We start from the raw sequence: 23,065 nt of genomic DNA, 5'->3' as shown, positions 1-23,065 counted from the left end.
CAGGAGCTAAAACATAGAACTTGTCAATGACAAGAAAAGAATAAATAATGGGTTTTTTGGGGGGAGGTGTTTTTTGGTTAGATGTTTTTATTTGTTTGTTTGTTCCTTTACCCAAAAGGCCAGAAACTCAGAACAGTAACTGATAAACTCCTGAGTCCTCTATCCAGAACAATCTCCCTGTCTATTGGGTTAGGATGAGCACTTACTTTCAACTGCCTTAATTTTGTTTTCCCATGGGACACAAGCAGCTTTGAAGTTCTCGAAATCACGGAGGAATTTTGCCCATTTCTAGAAAAGAAGTAAAAACAGCAGAGTTCAATCTCTTGGATTGTCAAGATATTTATCCTTACCGAAAAATGACATGGTAATGAGTTTTGAAATATCTTTCTGTCACTAAATATTACTTTCTTGTGAAAAGAGAAAAGAGCAAGTTTTATATGCCTGTGTATTTTCCACCATCCTCAGACTAACCTAACTCAAAATCATGTTTATTGTCAGCCACGGTGGTTCAGACCTATTATCCAAGATATTTGGGAGGTCGAGGAAAGAGAATTACAAGCTAGGATTCCAAGTTTTGGGTCAGTTGCAGTAACATAATGAGAGACTATTTCAAAAAATATTGTCCAAAAATATTTATTGACCCCTGTGTTAGAGAAAATGCTGACTGCCCCCCAAAAAGTCTGAGTATTCTACCAGGCAGTAAGAAAGTAGGAATTATAATATGCTCTATGTTTAAGTAACATTCACTATGTGATTAACATGATGAAATATAAATGAGATACAGTTCCTGACTGTAATTCTCCAGGTCATTTCAACACAGGGTGATCATGCAAATCTGTCTCTTAGTATACAGCAGTATACATCAACTTAAATTTTCCTTCCTCCACAGTTGATTTTTAATTGCCTCTCCACAAATTTTAATACGCAGGTTCACTGCATGTGTAGTTACATATCTGTGCTTTATGCATACAAGAGGATGGATTTTTGGTTTTAACCTCTGTGATATAAACAGTGTTCTGCTTTTCTGGGGGTCGGGGGGAGCAGAGAGTTGACATGTTAGACGCCAGAACAATTTGTGAACATACCTACCTTGGCCATCATCATCTTAAATGCAAACCACTGCTTTCCTTTTCCTTTCCCAAGAGCCCCTTCGTTTTCGCTCACGAATTTTTTTGCTTCCCTGAGAAAAGAAATCCAAGTAAGAGGTAGAAGTAAGAGGCAATGAGTAGACTCACAATTTTTATTGCATGTGTAACTTTTCAATTCTAGTGAAGAAGAGTAAGGTAATTTAGTTCCCCTTATTAGTCCTCTAGAGTCATTGAAAAGTAAGGAATTTATGCTAAGTGTCAAAATAGAGAATCCTAGTCTTTCTCATTTCTACTGCATGTGAATTTAAATCTGAAGTTTATTTTGGATTCTGGCAATTAGAATGTTTAGTTTTAAAATACTTTCCTTCCCTTAAAAACTTCTTTTATAAAAAATGAGAGTTTAGGACACACTGACATAAAATATACTTACTGTCCTGGTATTTAATCCCATAAAAGCAAGTGTGTGTGTGTGTGTGTGTGTGTGTGTGTCAGTGTGGGGCCTGAACTCTGGGCCTGGGCACTGTCCCTCAGCTCTTCAGCTCAAGGCTAGCACCCTACCACTAGAGCCACAACGCCACTTCCGGCTTTTTCTGCTTATGTGATGCTGAGAAATCAAACCTAGGGCCTTATGCATGTGAGGCAAGCACTCTACAACTGAGCCACCTTCCCATCCCCAAAGCAAGTATGGTTCAAAGCAGAAAGATCATACTACAAAGCAAATAGGGTTAAAGAAACCCAGGAAAATGATTTTTTTTCTTTGTCTTCATGCCAAAAATGGGCATGTTTTCTTAAACTAGGAATGAATCCAACTCTTCACTCATTCTACCCCTTGAACCTTAATTCCAAACCTAACTTTTTGTTTATCTTTTGTTACATTGGTAGCAGAAGCAGCATCAGTTTCTCTGGTATTAGATAAATCTGCAGGTGTTTGAATCATCATGTACTTGTGTTTTAAGACGTTTATGTATATCTTGCTTCGAGGGGCTTTGTGAAACCATGGATTCCAAGGTCCATGAAACAGCATCTGAGGAACCTCCTCAGATTTGAATAGCCCTTCATATTATGACAAGAGAAGCTCATATGCTCCTTTCTATTAAGTAGAGCATATGGTCTTCAGCTCCTCAGAGAAGAAAAATCCATGACAACTCTATTTTTGAAGTAATTTTCACTGAACAGACAACCATCAAAAGTGACTATATTAGAGTTAATACTGAGAGACCAAATTTCCATAGACTTTGTGGCTTCAAACACAAACATTCGCTTTCCGAGTGAAAAGAAATACACATCACCAAATCCCAATTTCCCTGACAGCAGATTTCTTAACCAGAAGACATCTTCCACTGTGCAACTAGAAAGAAGTTACAAAAAGAAATTGCATGAGACGGAGATCAGCATTAGTCAGCACACTTCACACTAACATGCCTGTGACAAAATCACACTGCAAGAAAATAAATTACAGAGTCACTCAAACACTACAAAGCAAGAAAATGTCTATATTTTTCCTGTAGTAAATCTGCCTTTCCATCCATTTCCATTTAAGTAAAGAGGCTTGATTCCATGGCTAAAATGTCATCGGACTTTGTGGCTACTCTTTGAATATCTGTTGGCCCTATACGATCCAAAGATCTGACTGAAAAATGTGTGTCATCCCCTTAAACTTCCTGCCAAGATTGTAATCTTGTCTCTGGGTCTCGGGGCTCAAACAAGCCTGGTACAATGTGCTCTGCTCTTTGAGCTGTAACCCCAGACCCAGTGATAAATAATTGAGTGAGGTCTATTTAATGACAATAATACCTGGCCTCATCATTCATTTATCAACCTCTTGTGTTGGTAATTAGAATAATAAAGTCTAGTGGGCTTTCAAGAATGCTTTCACAGTTAGTTGAAGGAAAACACTTTGGCCTAACTTACAAAATAGATAATTTACCCATAACATATGATACAACCCTGACTGCAGAGAAGAGTTAGGACATGAGCCTTTGACACATTCTCCTCCCAGGAAACACATTCCTCTCTGGGTTAGGTTAAGTTGACTTTCCTCTCCTCATGTTTTCAATTTGACGTAATGATTGAGCAATCTATTTATCACTCAAAAATAAATAGAAACCATGCCAAAACTGGTGTGTAGGACAACTATCATCAGAACATGTATTCATGAACATTTAAAGCAATCAGAAGAATAAAGAGTCTCTTTCTACTGAGTACCATCACTTAAAAAAATTAACCTATAGTCAAAAGAACTCTAACTTGTCCGGAAATACTGCTGAGTAACTCAAAGACTGTTACAGAGATTAAAAATCTACACTAGGGATGCGGTGTGGTGATAGAGCACTTGCCTCACGCACGTGAGATCCTGGGTTTGATACTCAGCACAAGCAAAAATACCTGTGTGTGTACGTGTATGTATGTGTGTGTGTGTGTGTGTGTGTGTGTGTAAAAAGCTTTATATGTGTGTGTGTGTATATATATATATATTTATTTAAATGCTATTATATATATGGGTAAAAAGTGATGCTAGTAGTAGTAGAACTCCATAATTAGTTCATAACTAGTTTGATACTCAGCACAAGTAAAAAATGCCTGTGTGTATAGATATATACATATGTATATATATATATATGTGTGTGTGTGTGTGTGTGTGTGTGTGTGTGTGTGTATACATATATGTTAAAAGCAGCATATATATAAGCTATTACATATACAGGTAAAAAGCTATGCTAGTATATACAGAACTCCATAATGAGTCATAATTATTTAACTTATCTTGTAGTGATTCAGAGTATGTGTTGTTTAAAGAGGTGCCAATGGCAGTACTTTCAATGGTTATAATGCTCAGTAGGTTCATCGATAAAAATGGGGATGATAATGTAGCTACTTTGGAGGGCTTTCATAATACTAAAATGGACAGAAAGTATACAGCTATTTGGACTATGATAAATAGCAAAAGCATGATAATTTACCTATGATTAAGAACAGTTGTGCTAATAAGGTTAATTTTTGTTTCGTAGTGCTTAATACAACACATGCTACCAGTGTGAATTTCAACGCTTCTAATGGAACTAACACTGGTGAGAATGGATGATGGATGACAATTGAGACTTGGCTCCTGACTGCTGGTACCTTGAATCACTGCAGTTTTATACAAATTTTGAAAGTCTTCTCTATGCTAGATCATTTAAGTCATAATCTCTAGGAGTAAGATACGTGCACCATTTTTTTTAAGTTTCTGATTCATTCCAATATGCAACAAGTCAGAAGAAAAATTTAGAACTAAACTGAATTCATTTTCTGAGAATACTAAATTTAAGAGATCAAGCAATTGTCAGAGGATTGCACTAAAATAACCCACTCTATCACACACAATTGTTTCCATGTCCCCTCGGAATGCCAGTACTTACATATTCAGAAACATGTTAATTGCCTGTGTGAATAACTTTATTTTCTATATCCCTAGTGCATTCTTGATCTTATATCACTAAAGCAGCAAAAATAAGTTGCATATGCAGGTAACCTCTCTTGGCTTGTATATGTATAATATGTATGTATGTATATTTTCTTTTACATACAACTATTCACAGATAACATGTATGTAGGCTATTAGAGCTTCCAAAATTTTTATCATTAGCAAACCTTAGTGACCAGTATTTATAAAGAATTCTTAAACAAAGGAGGGGGTAACAATGCTTGACAAGAAATGTACTCATGGGCTAGGAAGGTGGCTCAGTGGTAGAGCGCTTGCCTTGCATGCCAGAGGTCCTGGGTTCGATTCCTTAGCACCACATAAGCAAAAAAGAAAAAAGCCGGAAGTGGTGCTGTGGCTCAAGGGGTAGAGCGCTAGCCTTGAGCTGAAGAGCTGAGGGACAGCGCCTAGGCCCAGAGTTCAGGCCCCATGACCGGACCCAAAAAAAAAAAAGAAATGTACTCATTACCTTACTCGTGTAACTGTAACCCCTCTGTAAAGCATTTTTACAATAAAATAAAATTTAAAAATAAAGAATTCTCAAGGCACTTGTTTTACTAGCTCCAATGTTATGTTTGGAGATACATGGAAGCCAGATGCTGGGACTGGTGAAGAGCTGAAAGCTAACTTGAGCAAGCCAAATCTGTATTCAACTCCAAGTCCCTACTAATGGAAATATTCCAGACTTTGGATACCTTCTTTGGTCCCTTGGGCTCTCAACAGTGTTAATTTTCATGGCTGACTTAAATGTCAAATAAACGAAAACACATTTTAATCATACCCTGAAGGTCAGTCAAGCATCCCAAGGTAATTTTAGATATATTAAGAGGGTGGGGAGGAAACTTAACTAACTAAAGAACTGGGCTTCAGGGGTTTAATATATTAAAAAACAACAACAACAACAAACTAACACTAGATTCTCTCTCTGCTTACTAATTATTTCCTAATTCTGCGTTGTACCCGGTCTATTGAAAAATTAATTTACCCTTTGAAAACTCTGTTATACTGGACATGGAGCTGTGGCTCAGGTAGTAGAACACTATCCTTGAGCAAAAAAGCTCTGACAACTAACTCCTTTGTACAACTACTTAAAGATAACATAAATAATTTATAGAAGTAAAACAAAAATCCTTTATATTACAGTAGCAAGAGAAAGAAGAACATATAGATTGCCCAGGCACTAAAAATCTTGTGCTCTGTTTTAAATATTGAACATAGCACAAACTGGCTTTCTTTTGTAGAAGAACAAAAATATCCAAGATTGTACTATTAGCATTAGCAGTGACAACTGAGGGGTAACAGAATACAGCATCTCTGAATATGCCACTTAAGTAGTATGCCATAAAATAATTTTAAAAAGTCAAAATATATGCCAAAATATGATCGAAGACTTACTTTGAGCTGCAAGCACTTGATAAGAAATAGATAAAAGTCCTCTGCATTCCTATTTACCTGAAAGCAGGATATACATTTATAAAGAGGTCTCCATCAACCCTTATGTAACCAAATTACCATAATGAATTCTTTCTTGGTAGTAATTGTATAAATCACTCATTAGCAATCTTCTTTAAATTCTATTTACCGGATTTTATGTTTTATTTATTTTGGTTGTCTTTTGTTTTAATGACTATATTTAGCAAGGAATTTCCAGTACTACTCCTGAAAGGAGAGGCAGTATTATAGGCTATAAGGTACCAGGCCGTGTCTGTATACATCTAGGAACTTCCCAGCCTACTATTATAACCCTGATGTTTAGCTCAAGGCTAATGCTCAAGGCTACCACTTCTACTTCAAGGTTACCAGCTCTACTTCTGGCTTTTTAATATTTTTTGGTGATTAATTGGAGATAAGAGTCTCACAGACTTTCATATCCAGGCTGGCTTTGAACTGAGATGTTCCTGTGTAGCTAGGATTACAGATTTAAAACCCCTGGCTGGCTGTATTCTTTACTAAAACAAACAAAAGCCCTCTTAGTGATCCTCAGAGGATGCATGGAAAAACAAAACAAAACAAACAAAAAGTTCTTAATCAACAATCTTTGCTAGTGTTTCCTCTCTCACTTATAATGAGCTTATTTTCAGAAGCAGTTAGACATAGAAGAAATTATATGGATACTGTTTTCTCAGAAGGACCCATTGACAATTCTAGTTAAGAAACAGGTATAGTGTGTTTCTATCATCTTTCTTTTTCCTTTATACTTGGTCATATTTTCCATAGCATTAACTAAGTGTGTCTTTGGTTCTTAAAATTATGTTCAGTGTTTCGAAGCAGTGAATGTATAGATTTGTTTTCTGCTGTTTCAACTCTGCTAAGGAAAAAGCAACCATGAAGGGTAAAGGAGAAGACAATGAAGGCTTTAAGAATTGTTGAAGACATCGTAGATAATAGTTTCGTTGATATTATGGGACTAGAAGAATTTGCGTAGGCAGAGAAAGCCATTCCAGGCATCAAGCCTGCAGGAATTTCTAGAACAAAGCAAGGATTTCTACCATGAGTTCCACACACATAACCTATCCTGTCAGATACACTAACAATTAAGCTCCTTGCAAGGCCATGGCGGCTCAGCAAATAGAATGTGTTCATTTTGCTTGGCTCATGTGCAGTCGAAGCAAAGATGTTTTCATGACTTCTGAATACGAGAAAGCAGAAGAATGATCGAGGTGCTGCTTCTAAGTGAGAAAATCATTGCTTCCAAAGTTTGGTGGATCATTCTTTTCCATCCTGAATTATCTGTTCACATGTGTACCCTTAAACATTTCATAGCAGTTTGAAGTGTTTCAAACTGCACGTATTTAAGAGTGTGAAGTGCAAACGGTTCTGCCTTTTCAATTCTATCTTTTGACCCAGAGGGGAGGCAGATTTAAAATGCATTTAAATCCATGGCAGTTCAAACGGTCCTGCAAACAATCAGACCTACCTGGTCAGTCGGATTGCTTGCCACAGGACAAACTTAGATTTGGAAAACAGCTCCATGTACGTTAGAAACAAACCTCCTTTGAGGCCATCACAGAGCACAGTATGTCCACGTGTGAGCTAGTCTTTTTGCCAAATTGACTTGAGTCTCACCATTTTTGTGTCCTTTCAAAACTACCCTGACCCACAGAACTGATATCTGGGGAGGCCGTGACCAGAAGGATCACAAGTAGAAGCCAGCTTAGTGCAAATGTTCACCAGACCCCACCTTAAACCAGGAGCTGAACACCATGGTGAATGCATGCAGCTGTGTGGATGGCTAGGATCAAAAGTGTGGTTCCCGGGTAGCCTAGGCATCAAAGTTTTCAAGTCTCCATCTCAATTTAAGAAGCTAGTCATGATGATACATGCTATCCTCCTCGCTATTGTATGAAGTATAAAATAGGGGGATCAAGGTCCAGATAAAGACTGGCAAGAAGCGAGAGCCTACCTCAAAATTTACCAGTGTAAATCATGGCCAAGTGTGCAGGTTAGGAGTAGAACATTTGCCTAGCAATCAGGAGTCCCTAAATTCAGACCTCAGCACAGAAAAAAAGAATACCAATCTATGCACAAAGTATAAATAGTAATTTTTTTCCTTCTGTAGATATCTCAGTGCTTATGTGTATATATAATTGTATATAGATATATTTACAAGTATATATGTAAATGCATGCATATATTACAAAAATATCAACACCATTGTTTTTCTTACTGTCATCTAATTGTTATTAAAATGCTTTTCAAACATAGTAAAGATTAACCATTTTCATGCTATAGCAACACACTTAATTACCACTCCTCCTTCAAAATAGTAAACAATTTATCTTTCCTTCATTTTACATGTATATATATGCATATATATATTCTATAGAAACTACATAAAGAAGAGGGTTATCTTAACAATAAATACTTTACCTAAGATGGATGACATTTTTCCAAAACCTCAAGGACAAATTTCTCTAACTATTGTTAATTTTCCCATTAAGTACACATTTGCTCCCTTCTACTGCTAATATAGTATGTCAAATTTATTCAAAAACATTTCTGGCTAATCATAAGTGATAATTAATGCATTTTTCTTTTCAATCACCTTTCAAAAATAACATTATATTTATAGGCTAATAAAAATGGTGAAAATTAGCTGTTACTGGTAGCGAGCATGCAGAAGAGTATAATTCAGTAATTTACTATTGAGTAAAACGTGTTGGCAAGTAGCATGCTCTGGCAATCTGAGAAAACTGATTCCATGGCTATGCTATACAACATGTCCATTAGACCACGATGGGAAATAGAATGTGATGAGGCTTGATAAAGGTAATAGTGGGCAAGGTGTGGGTCAGAGATGGAGCAAGTACTTATCATGCTTCAAGCCCTTGGTTCTGTACACAACACACACATACACACACACACACACACACACACACACCCCAATAACAAAATAACAAACTAAAAAACCATGGTTGCCAGGCACCAATGGCTCACGCCTGTCATCCTAGCTACTCAGGAAGCTGAGATCTGAGGATCGCGGTTCAAAAGCAGCCCAAGCAGGCTTATTATCTCCAATCAACCACCAGTAAGCCAGAAGTGCTGCTGTGGGTCAAGTGGTAGAGCATTCACTTTGAGCTGAAGAGCTGAGGGACAGCGCCCAGGCCCAGAGTTCAAGCCCCATGACCAACCAAAAAAAAAAAGAAAAAGAAAGAAAAAATAATAGATGAGAGTAACCATACCATACCTTCATCTGCCAGAAAGAAATCATTAGAATTTTCTGTCTATTTTTATTATCTATTATTATTATTATTATTATTACCACCAATCAGCAAGAATTTCAGGAAACATCCTCGAATTTTAATATATACAAACCCATTTTTTTATGTTTACTTGGGTTTGGGGTTTTTTTTTTCTTGGTTTTATGTTGTTTTGTTTTTGTTTTGTCTGCTGTGGAGCTCGAACACAGGGCCTAGGTGCTGACTGAGCTCTTGTCAAGGCTAGTGTTCTACCACTTTGATCCACAGCTCCACTTCCAGTGTTCTGCTGGTCAGTTAGAGATAAGAATCTAATGTATTGTCCAGCCTGGCCTGCACTAGAGAGTAAGACCTTGTCTCAAACAAATAAATAATAAATAAATAAATATTTATAAGGTAGCAATTACCATACGCGAGTTAAGCAGCCCAGTATTATCCTTTACTCACCTGGTCATCCTAGCCTTTAAATAGCCCTTAAATATCATGTTAATGATCCTCCTATTTTGGAAATGAGTATCCAACAGCAACAGAAAATGTCACTAATATTGTCACCTACACAGGAGCCATTAATCAAATGTGATGGACAAAGTAATCTGCTAGATTCTGAGCAAATAAGGAGCTGAAGGTACTTTCTAGGTCCTGAAAAGCTCAAAATTTATTCTGAAAGGAAGCTTTATACATAATTTAAAAATGCAGTGCAATGCCAAACAAACCATTCAAAATCACTGATCTCTTTGTTTCAATAGATATATAGTTATATAGTTATAATAATATTCACCTGGAACAAGAAAAGTGAAATGATGGTTTTAAAATCATAACAAGTAACATGCAACCAATGATTACTATATGCCAGGCACTATTTTAAAAGGTTCATGTCTTTTGATTAAATTCTTCAATAATTCTACATAATTGTACCTTTTTGCTCTCAGCAAGGAAACTCAAGATAAAGGTGTTAAGAAACTATTGATAAATTAACCTAAACAGAAAGGACTATGGGATATTTGAACTACCTATGTCTGAAAATGGAACCTTGTAAAATTATCATAATGCCTACAGCAAGCACTACTTTTGTAGTCACTGATGTATCCTGGTAGTTTTTCTTTCTTTCTTTTCCTTTTTTTTTTTTTTTTTTTTTTGTGGTTAATTGGAGATAAGAGTCTCCCTGACTTTCCTGCCCAGGCTGGCTTCGAACTACAATCCTCAGATCTCAGCCTCCTGAATAGCTAGTATTGCAGACATGAGCCACCAGCACCTGGCTTATATCTTGTTTTTAATAAAAGCTTCACTTAAGTTTTTTTCCTTCAAGAAAGACAAAAAAAAGAAACTATTGATATGGAGTTACTAAAAACAGAAAAATAGATGACAGTATTATATTTTGGTGCAGGAATTGTCTGTAGCTTCTCTTTAGATAAAAATAGAAAGCACTGTAACTCAGGTGGTGGTACTGTAAGCCTTCACTAAAGGCTTGTATATTCTGAAGGCTTATACTTGAGTTGAGCTATTGGTTAAAAGTAGTCAAAAAGCTGGGTGCTGATGACTGATGTCTATAATTCTAGCTACTCAGGAGGCTGAGATCTGAGGATTGCAGTTCAAAGCCAGCCCAGACAGGAATGTCTGTGAGACTCTTATCTCCAATAAACCACTCAAAAACCCAAAAATGGTGCTGTGGCTCAAGTGGTAAAGTGTTAGCCTTGAGATGAAGAGCTGAGTGACAGTGTCCAGGCCCAGAGTTCAAGCCCCATGATTGACCAAAAATTAAAAAATGAGTCTAGAATCACTGGTTCATACCTATAATCTTAGCAACTCAGGAGGCTGAGATCTGAGAAATATCTTCAAATCCAGCCTCAGTAGATACATGACTCTTACCTCCAATTAAACAACAGGAGGCATAGCTTGACTAGTAAGGTGCCCACTGTGAGTGAAGAGCCCAAGTCAGAGTTCAAGCCCCAGATTGGCACGAAAAATGAAATGTAAAGATTCAAAACAATTGAAGCCAATGTTGGTGGATTGTTCACAGGCATGAAAAACTTCCTGTGTGAAATCTTGTCTCTTCATATTATCAGGTGAAGGAAAGATTTTCATTAACTAACATACAAACCATGATTGTTGCTTACAAACACCTTAAGATCTAAGTAAGATGGAGAGGAAAAGGAGTCTAAAGGAGAGTGGTTTTCACAGATGGCTTCAGCAGAAAAATTAACAGTGGGTTTTTTTTCACTTTTTTAGGAATATATTAGTTACCCAAGGTGGGGGGAAGAAAAATAAATTAGCTGCACAAGGTAGAATGTTCCCTTAATGGCTAGCTGATCGTTTCACGCACCTGTTTAAGTGTAAATGAAGTCCTAAGGGTAAGTTTCTTGGCTTTACTGGGTATCTCATTAGTAAATCACCTGGCATGATCTGTCAATGGACAGTTCCCAGAAGTATTGCGTCATGGCACCACAAGTCCAGAAACTTACATAGCCAATATAATGGCTAAGTAAGGTATTCTATAGATGAAATTTTAGTCGTTGGCTTCTAAAAGGTCAGATTCTGTTTTAAAAAATGTATATTTGGAGTATTCCTATATCTTAATCTGTGGATGCATAAAATGTTAGAATTGTCCTCTGCTCAAAATAAGTGTTTTTAAATACCCAGCTAAACAGGACCATTGTGGTTCAACTTGTTTCTTATTATAATATCCATAGACACATTCTTTGAGTGAATGGTTCCTATGTTACTATGTTGTGTAGAAGAAAGACCCTGTATATGTGTTCTGTTGAAGCTGGCTAGAGGTCAAGTGGTCCCCTCTCTTGAGCTCTATCTTTGCTCTGAACTGATTTTGTCAAATCACTTGACCTGGGAAGACAGAGGCTGGAAATCCATGGGCCATACTCCAAGTTCTTTGCTTTATAAATAAATCAATAAAAGCTCAAAGAGCTGAAATTAGGATCAGCTCTGAGATCAGGGCCTAGTCTCTTAATCTTCAGAGAACAACCAATTCTAAGACAACAAAAACAAGATGCTTGGTTATTTAGGTTTAGTCTTAAGGGCTTTTAATGTTTTAATCTACCACTTAGAATGTTCTGATACAGTTCAAAGTTTTTGGTTTCAGGATGAATGAGACCAGTTATTTTCCACCCAGGTGTTTTATTTCACTTGTGATGGCAGCTATGATGTAATTACTGCCACCTTTTATGGGTAGGAATGATCTAGTCATCCAACTTCTCAGCAAAAGCCATGAGCTACTTAAGAACAAAACATAATTAGTAGCTTCACTGGTGGGTAATTTAAAGTTAGATAATGAAAGAAGGAAGGAAGAGTGCAAGGGAAAAGAAAAGAACTGAATTCAGGTAAATGGGAGGAAAAAGCTATTTCCCTCTCTTTGCTTGTAATACACACACACACACACACCTATTTAGTAAACTATGTGAAGCAGAGTGGCTTACTGATTTTCTGTTCTTTAAAGTTTAACATAGAAGCTCTCAATCTGACTCGGACCAGTGACTTTTCACTTAGAGTAAAAAGTTAAAATCTGAGTCATTGGTCATCTGTGCTAGGCATACCTGTCCCTCTACCTAGATATTATTATTTACTAGACTTAAGGATACATGTACTGGATGTGTGAAACTGTACAAGGAAACATTAAATCATGCAGAGAAGATAGAGCACAATTCTTCAGTGACAGTCAAAGGGAAGGAGATAATTTCCTCTCAGCTCTAGAAAGTCAAACCCGTATTTGATGTTGGTATAATTTGGGGAGGGGAAGGAGAAAAAAATGTTTAAATAGGGATACAGGTTGACCCATTGCAACAATGAGATGTACAAGATGCTATGTTGAAAAAACGAACTTAATGATTTATGCGGGGTGGAGGGATATAGCTGAGGAGGTGGGAGGGAAGGGATGGTAGGGGAAAAACAAAGGAAGCAACAATGCTGGATAAGAAATGTACTCATTACCTTGCTCATGTAACTGCATGTAACTGTCACCTCTTTGTACAGTATTTTCACAATAAAAAAACTTAATTAAAATATTTTTTAAAAATGCTGAGCTCTGGTTTTTGAGCCATGTTTGGGAGTTCATATGGATTTGCAACCATTTCCTAGTACTCGTGCCTATGTGAGAACCGTTAGCCATCTTTTGGCTTGTTGGTATTTTTTTGGCAATGCTGTAGTGATTAATACCCCCAGGGTCTTGAACATAGTAGATAAGTGCTCCGCTACTACCATGGGGTTGCATCCCAGGCTCTATTAATCATCATTGGCACTCACAGCCTGGTGATGCTCGTGTTCCTAGTGGTAGCTGTTTATATATACCCACACATATACATGTATATATTTTATCTCTGATTAACCAACAAAAAGCCAGAAGTGGAGCTGTGGCACAGGTGTTAGAGCACCAGCCTTGAGCGAAAAAGCCAAGTGAGCGCATGAGGCCCTGAGTTCAAGCCCCAGTACTGACACAAATAAATAAATAAAAATAAATAAATAGCAATCTTACCTGAATCACTTTACCCTCAGAACTATAAACTGTTATTCCTAACGTTCATATCTTGGAACACTGACCTTGTTTAAAATTTGTTTTGTAAAATTTCCCAAGTTGGGCTGGGATGTAGCTCAGTGGCAAAGCACTTGCCTAGTAAATGCAACACCCTAGGTTTGATCTTCAATACCAAAAGACAAGACAGAGACCAAAAAAAAAATACATTTAAAATATCACAAGTTTTTCAAAGTCCCAACGCAGATCCAAACTTGTGATTTAAACATCTTTCCCAATACTATTGAACCTAATGTTTCCATAGACTTCGCAAGATCGAAGACGGATGGCTAATTCTGGGAATAACACAATGTTTAGAAACACACTTCTTAGAGTCGATTACTCTGAAAGAAATAAAAGGTGGACGGACACTAGCTGGTTCTCATGCCTGAGAAGCATTAGGACAGAGAAAAGTTCCCGGAACCTGCTCTAACTGACTGTTCACTCTGACACTGTGATTGGAATCCATGGGGGAGAAACCCAATACAGCACTAGAACACATACAGAGGGAGACAGGTCCGGCCCTTTAGTATTCAGAACTTCATCACAGAGCCTGAAAACAAAGAGCATCAAGCAGCCCAGGGTTGCTGGCTCCTGCTGTGCAGAGAATTGAAACGCCAGAAAGTAAAAGCCAGGTCCACAGATCATGGAAAACCACCAGTGAGGCCTGCTGACAGGTGAGCAGCCATCGTAGTTTCTTCTCTGGGCCTGAGTTTGTTCTTCCATTCCATGAGCTGACTTTGGCTTTGTTGTTCTGAATCATTGACTTGGTGACATGGCTAGCTTGCTCTATCGCTGGTCTGGGGGGAGGCAGCAGATTTGAATGCCTGCAAGGTCCAATCCAGCAGAAGAAATAAGCAATGTAGATTCTTTGAGAACTATTCTAAATGAAGAGTGAGTTTCTCATTTACAGGGACAGTTCTTAGAGCACCAGCTGTAGGGATGTGGCACAGGGGAATGTTTTAAGCATAAGATCGCCTATAATTTTCAAAAATATATAGGCACAAAAAAATCCTATGATTAGGTAAGCCTAAAACATTTTAAATGGACAGTTTTATTAATACATATTTTAACCACAAAGTACAAGAAAGGCATTTAGAGAAAGAAAAGGGAACAAAAAGACATTTGGGCCAAATAAGAAAGAAATACTCGTGTTCTAGTCTGAGCTGAGCTGCAGGCTCCTATTTTCAACTTCTGCCCTAGTACTAGGATTCAGTGTTCTCTTACTTTTCAGAGCAATTACCACTTCTCACTTCAAAGACTTTGTAGTCCTTGGACTTCAGTCCAAGCATATGGCAGAAGATAACCCTAAGGATACATATTAGAGGGTTGAAGAGGAGTTTGACCTTTTAATTCCTTTAGTTTGAACCTCAAAATCAGATATCTAATCCAGACTAGGACCAATGTACCCACAATTCCTCAAGGCTCCTGGGGTCTCCTTCGAGCTAGGTTTCGTCTCTACTAGACCCCCAAACTCTCTCCATCTCTCCTGTCACATTGTAGGTCATGAAGCATCATTGAATCTGTTCATGGGGGACCTAATAACTACAATTGTCTTTCCCAGATACCCATAATACTTTAATACTTTGTTAAGTGTTTTATATCACTTAGGTCACTTTAAGATTCCCAAACAATTCCATACATGAGTATAATTTTAGAAGAAATCAGAGGTCGGAAGCATTACACATTTCATCCAACTTTGCAATTTAAATGGATGATCTGAGATTTGCAGTCAAGTTTGAAGCCCATATCTATCTATACTTTTTCAGGGGTGATACAGACAAAAGAGTTTTGTTTCTATCTTTCATGCTACTCCTAGGCATTCTTCCTCAATTTTGTCATTAGAAAATTCACGTTAGCACTTTCCAAAGTACAATCACCTGTGATCGCAGGTTTGGGATTTTATAGGGCATGCTTATTTCAAAATACATTTAAGACCAACAAAGGGCAGCCAAAATTTTATTGTCTAGTTCAGGATACTTCTAAACCCATAAGTTAATGTTATTATCATTTCATTAAAGGAAAAGTATTTCAAGAATATGGGCAAATTGAGGCTAGGGATGGGATGGCGAAAGATGGGAAAAAATAATAGAAGTGACATTGGTGAAGATATATTGTACTTATAACTCGACCTGTGGAATTGAAACACCTTTGTACAACTACTTATTAAAATCATAATTATTATACAAGCACACACACACACACACACACACACACACACACACACACATTAGATTCCTTGAACAAGGGAGTCTGCGTGTCATTGCCTCCATTCATGGTAAATATGTTCATGCACAAAGAGTTTCCAGGTAATCATTGTGTAATGTTGCTGTCCCTGAGTTTATTTTGCTCAAAGTTAGCACTCTACCACTTGCACCCAGCACTACTTCTGGCTTTTTGGTGGTTGATCGGAAATCAAAGTCTCAGAGACTCTCCTGCCTAAGTGGGCTTTGAACTACACTTCTCATGTTTCAGCCTCCTGAGTAGCTAGAGTTACAGATGTCATCCACCAGTGAGTGCCCAGCTAGTGCTGTAAGTTTTTAAATGATGACTAGATCCCAGAACAGAGGGTTGATCTTGAATTTCATCTTTCTTCTTCTTCTTTTTTTAAATCAGATATAAGGTAATCATCTAAGTAAAATGATTTCCTTAACTAACATATAAACTCTTCCAGAGCCATGACTCTAGAGAAAACTATCTTAACAGCTACTTTACATTACACTCTGCTTCCATTTTAACAGCATCATTAGTTAGACAGATTTCAGGAAGTAAGTTCTGGAAACTTAACATTATTTATTTTCAAAATAAAAAATACTTGTGGAAAAGTAGTATTTGTTCAAAATTTGGGAGACACAGGCACATCAACACACAACACAGGAATGTTCTCTTTATTTACATCCTGCCGCCCCCAACCAGGGGTGAATCTGCTCCCATCCCCCAAGCGGCATGCTCTTTGGATCTTGCATATGAGAAGTTGATAAATCTGCTCTGAGCATATTGTACCCACATTACCAGTCAGCATCAAACTGAAACTGGATCACTGACATATTACCAAAGAATCACATATTAGCATATCCCTTAATTGGAATCCTATTTGCTGGACTGTTGGCTTAGTATACTCACTCTGTCTTCAAAAGATCCATCACCTGAAAAAAAATCATCACCTGAAAAATAATCATATGACCCTAAAGAGAAACAACAGTGTGCAAACACATTAACTTACAAAGTTTAACTACATTTTCTCTTTCAGGGAGATGGTAATCAATAGGCTAAAATAAGGAGAAATCAAGTTAAGAAACAAATGGTTGAAAGTAACCACAGAGGTTAAAAGATCTTGACCAGGGAAAATATGTTATGTGTGTATATGTATATATAGTATGTAACTTACCTAAATAACACATCATAGTATTTTCTACCATATATAGCAGATACATGGTAGAATATATAGATAGATAATACTGTGACGATTTATGAGATCAGTATCAAAGAAAGTTTCTACATTATGAAAAGTAGCAACATACTTGAGAACTTCAATTTTCTTCTCCATTTTCCAAGGTTTGCATTTGACATTAGCAATCATTTGTCTCTTCTCATCTAACTCTGCCTTCAATCTTTCCAATTCTTCCTGGTCAATTTCTTCTTCTTCCTCTCTTTAATGAAAAACCAAAACAAACCGTAAGATTAAGCTTTGCTTGACTCCAGAACTTTAAAAAGGCTAATGTTAGATACTCAGCATTTTGTTTAGCATAGACATATACAGTCAATATGAAGACCTATAAGAATTGGAACATTGATTCAGGATTATTGGAATTATTATAACGTTAAACAATACTGTTTTCATTCTGAAGTCCTGAAACAAATTTATCCTCTTCTATTCCCAGCCTTGAGCTCTCAGAACTAGGAAATATATGAAAATAACAGTTACAGATCAATAAAGATATTTGCCTCTTTCCTTTTTCCCTCATGTACCTTGTCTCTCTTCATTTAAAGGCTTTATTTTTCAATAAGGATAATAAATTAAATGTGAAGCTGTCTTTGAACTGCCCTTAAAAATTTTAAATTAGCCTTGTCTCAAGAGAAAGAGGGGAAAATGAAATGGAAAAAACTAAAAATCTATTTCTCAAAAGTAACCTAATCTGTTAATTAAGCTCAAGACTTCAATTGATAAAATTCAACCTGAAATATATTTGGTGGAAGAAAATCCCTTTGAAGAGAACTTCAAAGGAGTTTGAGTCCTCACTATGTTCCTAGTATTACAAAAATAGAGTCTGTAACTCAAAGAAAACAATCTAATACAAAGTACATGGCTGTAAGTGAACATTGTAATACTATATTGTAGAAATCAATGTTTGATAATAGGTTCAGATATTAAGCCATTGTCTCAATTTCAAACACATCTATTATACTTAATATTGTGGTAATGAGACTGAGATTCTGTAAGTCACAATTTGCTCTGTCAGTTGGCCCAGTTTTATACTTAGATTATAAAAGCTATAAATAGGAACTCAATCTGCTTCCTGTTGGCTTTCTGCTACTTCCTGTTTGCTTCCTGGTGTAACCTTAAAAACACTTTTTTCACTCCAGGAGCTGAAGGATCTCTCCATACCTTCAGTCTAATCTGCCCGTTCTCCCAACGCTAGCAGACTCAGATTGATCACCCTCTACACAAATCAGCTGCTCAGTTTCGCCTCTGCCCTGTCATTTCTATCTTTCCATTGTTCATTCAGGTTGTAGCTGCTTCCTAAATCTGCTATCATCATATTTTTTAAATTCTCTATCTGACTACTCAGTAGTCTAGTCAACAGTTTCTTTATTTATAATACTTTAATGGTTTTCTTTCCAAATTTTCTTTAATTAGCTGTTGAAGTCTCATTCCTCACTAGACCATGACTAATAAACAAACTATAAAGTATTCAGTGCCACTCAGAAGTATATTTTGTCATTCAATAGACTCAGGACTAAGTACTAGTTACTAGTATATTTTTGATTGCCATTAGATTATTTATGTTTTAATTACCATTAGTTTATTATGTAAAAAAATCTATGGTGCTCTATAACCATGGCATAAAATAATTAATACTTTTCAACTCCACTTACATTCATAGTCAATTGTTTCTTTTTAATTTGCCAATGTACAATATATAGGTTGGTTTGACTTAAGAATGGAAAACATGTTTTAATGCAAATAATTGACATTATTTCTCTATTAAATCTAAATTATACACTTATTTATTTATTTATGCTGGTACTGAGTTCTGAACTCATCATTGAAACATGCCTATAAAACTGGTTGTTTTTCAGATAAGGTCTTGAAAGCTACCTACGTTAGGAACAGCTTTTTGTTGAGAAGGATCTCACAGACTCTTCTTCTGACTGAGATAGTTTTGAACTACGATCACAACAATCTCAGCTTCTGAAGTAGCTAACATTACAAATATGAGTCACTGGCACCTGGCTGAAGATGTTCCTGTGGCTGAAAACAATTATTGAACTGGCTGTTGGTGGCTCCTATCTGTAATCATAGCTACTCAAGAGGCTGAACTTGGGACAATAACAATCTGAAGCCAGCCTATGCAGAAAAGTGCACTCAACTGCTGTTCACCTAATAGCTAGGCACAGTTGTTCTACCTATATGTGAGACTGAGGTCAGGAAGATTGCAGTTCCAACCAAGCCCATGCAGAAAAAGTCTCTGAGACTCTCTTATTGGGAGACTATGGATATTATGATATACACCTGTGATCCCAGCTACTTAGGTACAAATAGGAGGGTTATCATCTGAGACCAGCTTATGCAAAAGACTCTACCTGAAAATTACACTAAAGCAGAAAAGGTTGGAGCCATGTTCAAGTATTAGAGTATCTACCCAGCAAGCACAAGACCCCAAGTGTATATTCAAAACTTTCCTGGATATTCTCGGGTTATTATCCCAAATCTAGTGTTCACATCAAAGCAAACTATAATCACTCCCTGCCAGATGCTGGTGATACAGAAAAGACATTTATTTCTACACTGAATGACTCCAGACTGGGATATTTTTTAAGACTTTGTTATTAATTGTTGATTGTTCCCAGGAGGACTATACTCTGCTGTGGAATATACTGATCGACAGATAAGTTGTCTTTAAATATGCAAGGAATTAAAATACTGTTCTCACTAACATTACAAAGAAACTACTTTTCTAGGAACACACCACAGAAGGGCTATTCATAATTTTTAAAAGATGTAGGATACATACATTTTTCTTTCATCTTCCAAACTTTAGAATTAATCTGTGCAAGAAAAAATTTCTATCTTAAGCTCAATTAAACAGTTGTTAAGGAAAAGAAGGCATAACATCTGAATGTTTCACTACTATGAATATATTACTTATTCTCTTAAAACTGGGTCAGACAAAAGTCTCTAATGCTATTATAAATACTCGAAAATGTCTAACAAGGCAGTATTTTTTAACTGTCTCCAAAGAAGGATTACAGCCTCAATTTCAGTTGATTTCAAATGGTTTGTCAGTGAAGGGGAAATTCCCTAGGGCATTGCTTGAACATGTTCACACACAATAACAGACCCTGGATGAGTTGATACAAATCCATGTGCTCTGGTTTTTCTACTAATTTACTTTGAAGTACATTTGCTAATAATTTTTTAAAGAAAATAGTTTCTTATCTTCAAAATCAACAACAGAAAGTAGCCCCTAAAATATTGATATGAAACATCAAAATCATCATAAACAATCAATAACACTATTTAGATTAGACCAGATGTGTTCATGTGACTATAATTTGCAACATCTATGGGGGAAAAGTTGTCACACATGGGTGCTTATGGGATTCTCTGAATCAAAGTGACAATGAAGGCAGTTAAGAATAGACCCTATGTTAGGAACAAAACCTCTCTGATTCACCTGGTTCTATCTCACAGAGGATCATACATTGACCAGAAGATCAGAGAAAAGTCTACCTTACTTACATTTTTAGAAGGACTTCCTGGGTATAAATGAAGAGAAAAAGCAAATTCTGGAATATAGCCTATAGCATACACATGTCTATTGATGAAATTTATTCAATGTCACAAAGCTTAAGGTTTGCTAATAGGACATAATCCTGTATAACAATAGAACTTACAGTCCTAACATTATATGGGACTTAAAAATTGATTTCACTTTATTTCTACAAAGAACCAAGATTTTTAAAAATATAACATAAAAAATAAGTAAATATCTTGGTGTTCAATAGGAAAAAGAAAGAAATGTAAAAACTTAAACTAGACTTACACTAAAATATAAAGCAGATGGAATTGAATTTATTCTAAAAAGAAATGCCCTTTGAATGCTAGATATAGCTTAGTCTCATATTATCCATAAAAGTTTAAAATCCAGCAGGTTGTAATCCCAGCTACCCAGAAGGCTGAGATCTGAGGATTGCAGCTCAAAGCCAGCCTGGAGAAGAAAGTCTGTAAGATTCAGCTCACCAACTAACTACAAAAAGAAGGAGGAACAGGAGAAGAAACAGGAGGAGGAGAGGAGGAGGAGGAGAAGGAAAGAAAGAAAGAGAGAGAGAGAGAGAGAGAGAGAGAAAGAAAGAAAGAAAGAAAGAAAGAAAGAAAGAAAGAAAGAAAGAAAGAAAGAAAGAAAGAAAGAAAGAAAGAAAGAAGCCACCAACAGTAGAGCTATGGCTCAAGTGGTACAGCTCTAGTTTTGAGCACAAAAGCATAGGGACAGCTCCCAGGTCCTGAGTTCAAGGCCCAGGACCAGCACACACATACACACACACACACACACCTTTAAAAACTATTCTTTGCTCTTAAACTAGGTATCACCATAGTTTTCCAACCCCTACACTGTAAAATAAGGTGACTTAAGTTTATTCATGAGTTTTCTACTTAATTTAGAAACAATGAATATATAATTAGTAGAAAATTTCAAAATAAATTATTTATAATAGCTTAATAACCTATTATGATTTAAATATTTCACCAAGGATTTTCTCATACTCCATTCTGTATATATTCCCTTGAAAAATACAAAAATAATTAAATTAAGTGGACTAAAATGGCAGAATCAGATTAGGCCTAGTTTTAATTATCAATTTTAACATCAACAAGTATCTACAAGGAATGGACTTCCTTCAGTGTCAGATGACTTTGAATCAGTAACACATTCCATTATATATCAAGTGTCACTTACGCTCCTCTTCTCAATCTCCTCCTTCTTTCTTTTTCTCTCGCCTTCCTTGTTTCTTCATCCTCTGGTTCAGGTTCTGGGTCATCTTCATTGATAACATCTCTCTTCCGTTTCCTCTTTGGTCTTAAGCTCTCTCTCCTAGGTAGTTTGTCTCCCTCTTCTTCACCTAAATATGTTGATGATTCCATGAGCAACATCAGAAAGTGTTTTTTTCTGTCTCTCTCTTTATATATATACATATATGTACATATATATATTTATATATATGTACATATATATGTATGTATACATATATATACGTATAAATACAGAATGTATATGTATATATGTATGAATATACATATCTATGCACATGTACACATATATATGCATATATACAGAATAATGATTTAAAACAGGAAGGGAGAAAGAGAAAGTAATTGAAAGGGTGAAGTTAAAGTGTATCATATGCATGTATGTTGGCATTTATGACAATGTGGATGAGCTTTGATGATGTTAAGTGGAATAAGCTAGTTACAGAAAGACAAACATTGGATGCTTCCACTTGTCTAAGGAAAGGTGCCTGAATTACTCAAGATCAGAAGGAGAGAATCAAATATTGAAGTCAGAAAAAGAGGAAAATGAAAAGGTTTTGACCAACAGTTGTAAAATTGCAAATTATCCAAGAATAATAAATTCTTGAGATTACTGTACAATATTGTGCCTACACAATCATCAGTTTCCTTTGTTACACATCCACTGGCTCAACAAACCCCAAACTGAAAATATTCAGAAAAAAAATTGCCTTTTCTCCATGTGTACAGGTGGTTTTATTCTTGTCATTATTCCATGAACAGTAGAGTATAACAGCTATTGCTAGCATTTGTATTGTATTAGGTATTATAAGTAATCTTAAAGATTAAAGCATAAAGGGATGTGTGTAAGGTGACACAAAAGTACTTTCCATCTTACATAGGAAATTTAACCATCTACAGATTGTTGTATATACTCCAGTATAGTCCTAGAACTAATTCCCAATACACACTCAGTGATAATTTAGTTAACAATATTGTATCATCCATTTTGAAAGTTATTAAGATGACAGATTTCAAAATGTGCTTTCTTATAATAATGAAAATGAATAAAGA

General features: G+C 36.3%; 1 protein-coding gene across 1 annotated transcript in view; it reads right to left on the bottom strand.

Moving 5' to 3' along the window:
• Nucleotides 1–23,065, bottom strand: part of Tmc1 (transmembrane channel like 1) — a 128,000-nt gene that overhangs the window by 64,800 nt on the left and 40,135 nt on the right. The window contains exons 4-7 of the mRNA XM_042699367.1: nt 21,942–22,104; nt 17,283–17,411; nt 1,090–1,180; nt 207–288 (exon numbers count right to left, since the gene is read on the bottom strand). Coding sequence (XP_042555301.1) covers nt 207–288; nt 1,090–1,180; nt 17,283–17,411; nt 21,942–22,104 — 465 coding nt within the window. The remainder of the gene's footprint in view (nt 1–206; nt 289–1,089; nt 1,181–17,282; nt 17,412–21,941; nt 22,105–23,065) is intronic.

This window comes from Dipodomys spectabilis, unplaced genomic scaffold (genome assembly GCF_019054845.1).
Source record: "Dipodomys spectabilis isolate Male_0828 unplaced genomic scaffold, ASM1905484v1 ptg000241l, whole genome shotgun sequence".
Classification (NCBI taxonomy): domain Eukaryota; kingdom Metazoa; phylum Chordata; class Mammalia; order Rodentia; family Heteromyidae; genus Dipodomys; species Dipodomys spectabilis.
The sequence above is the reverse complement of the archived record's forward strand: the minus strand, read 5'-3'. Positions and strand labels throughout refer to the sequence as shown.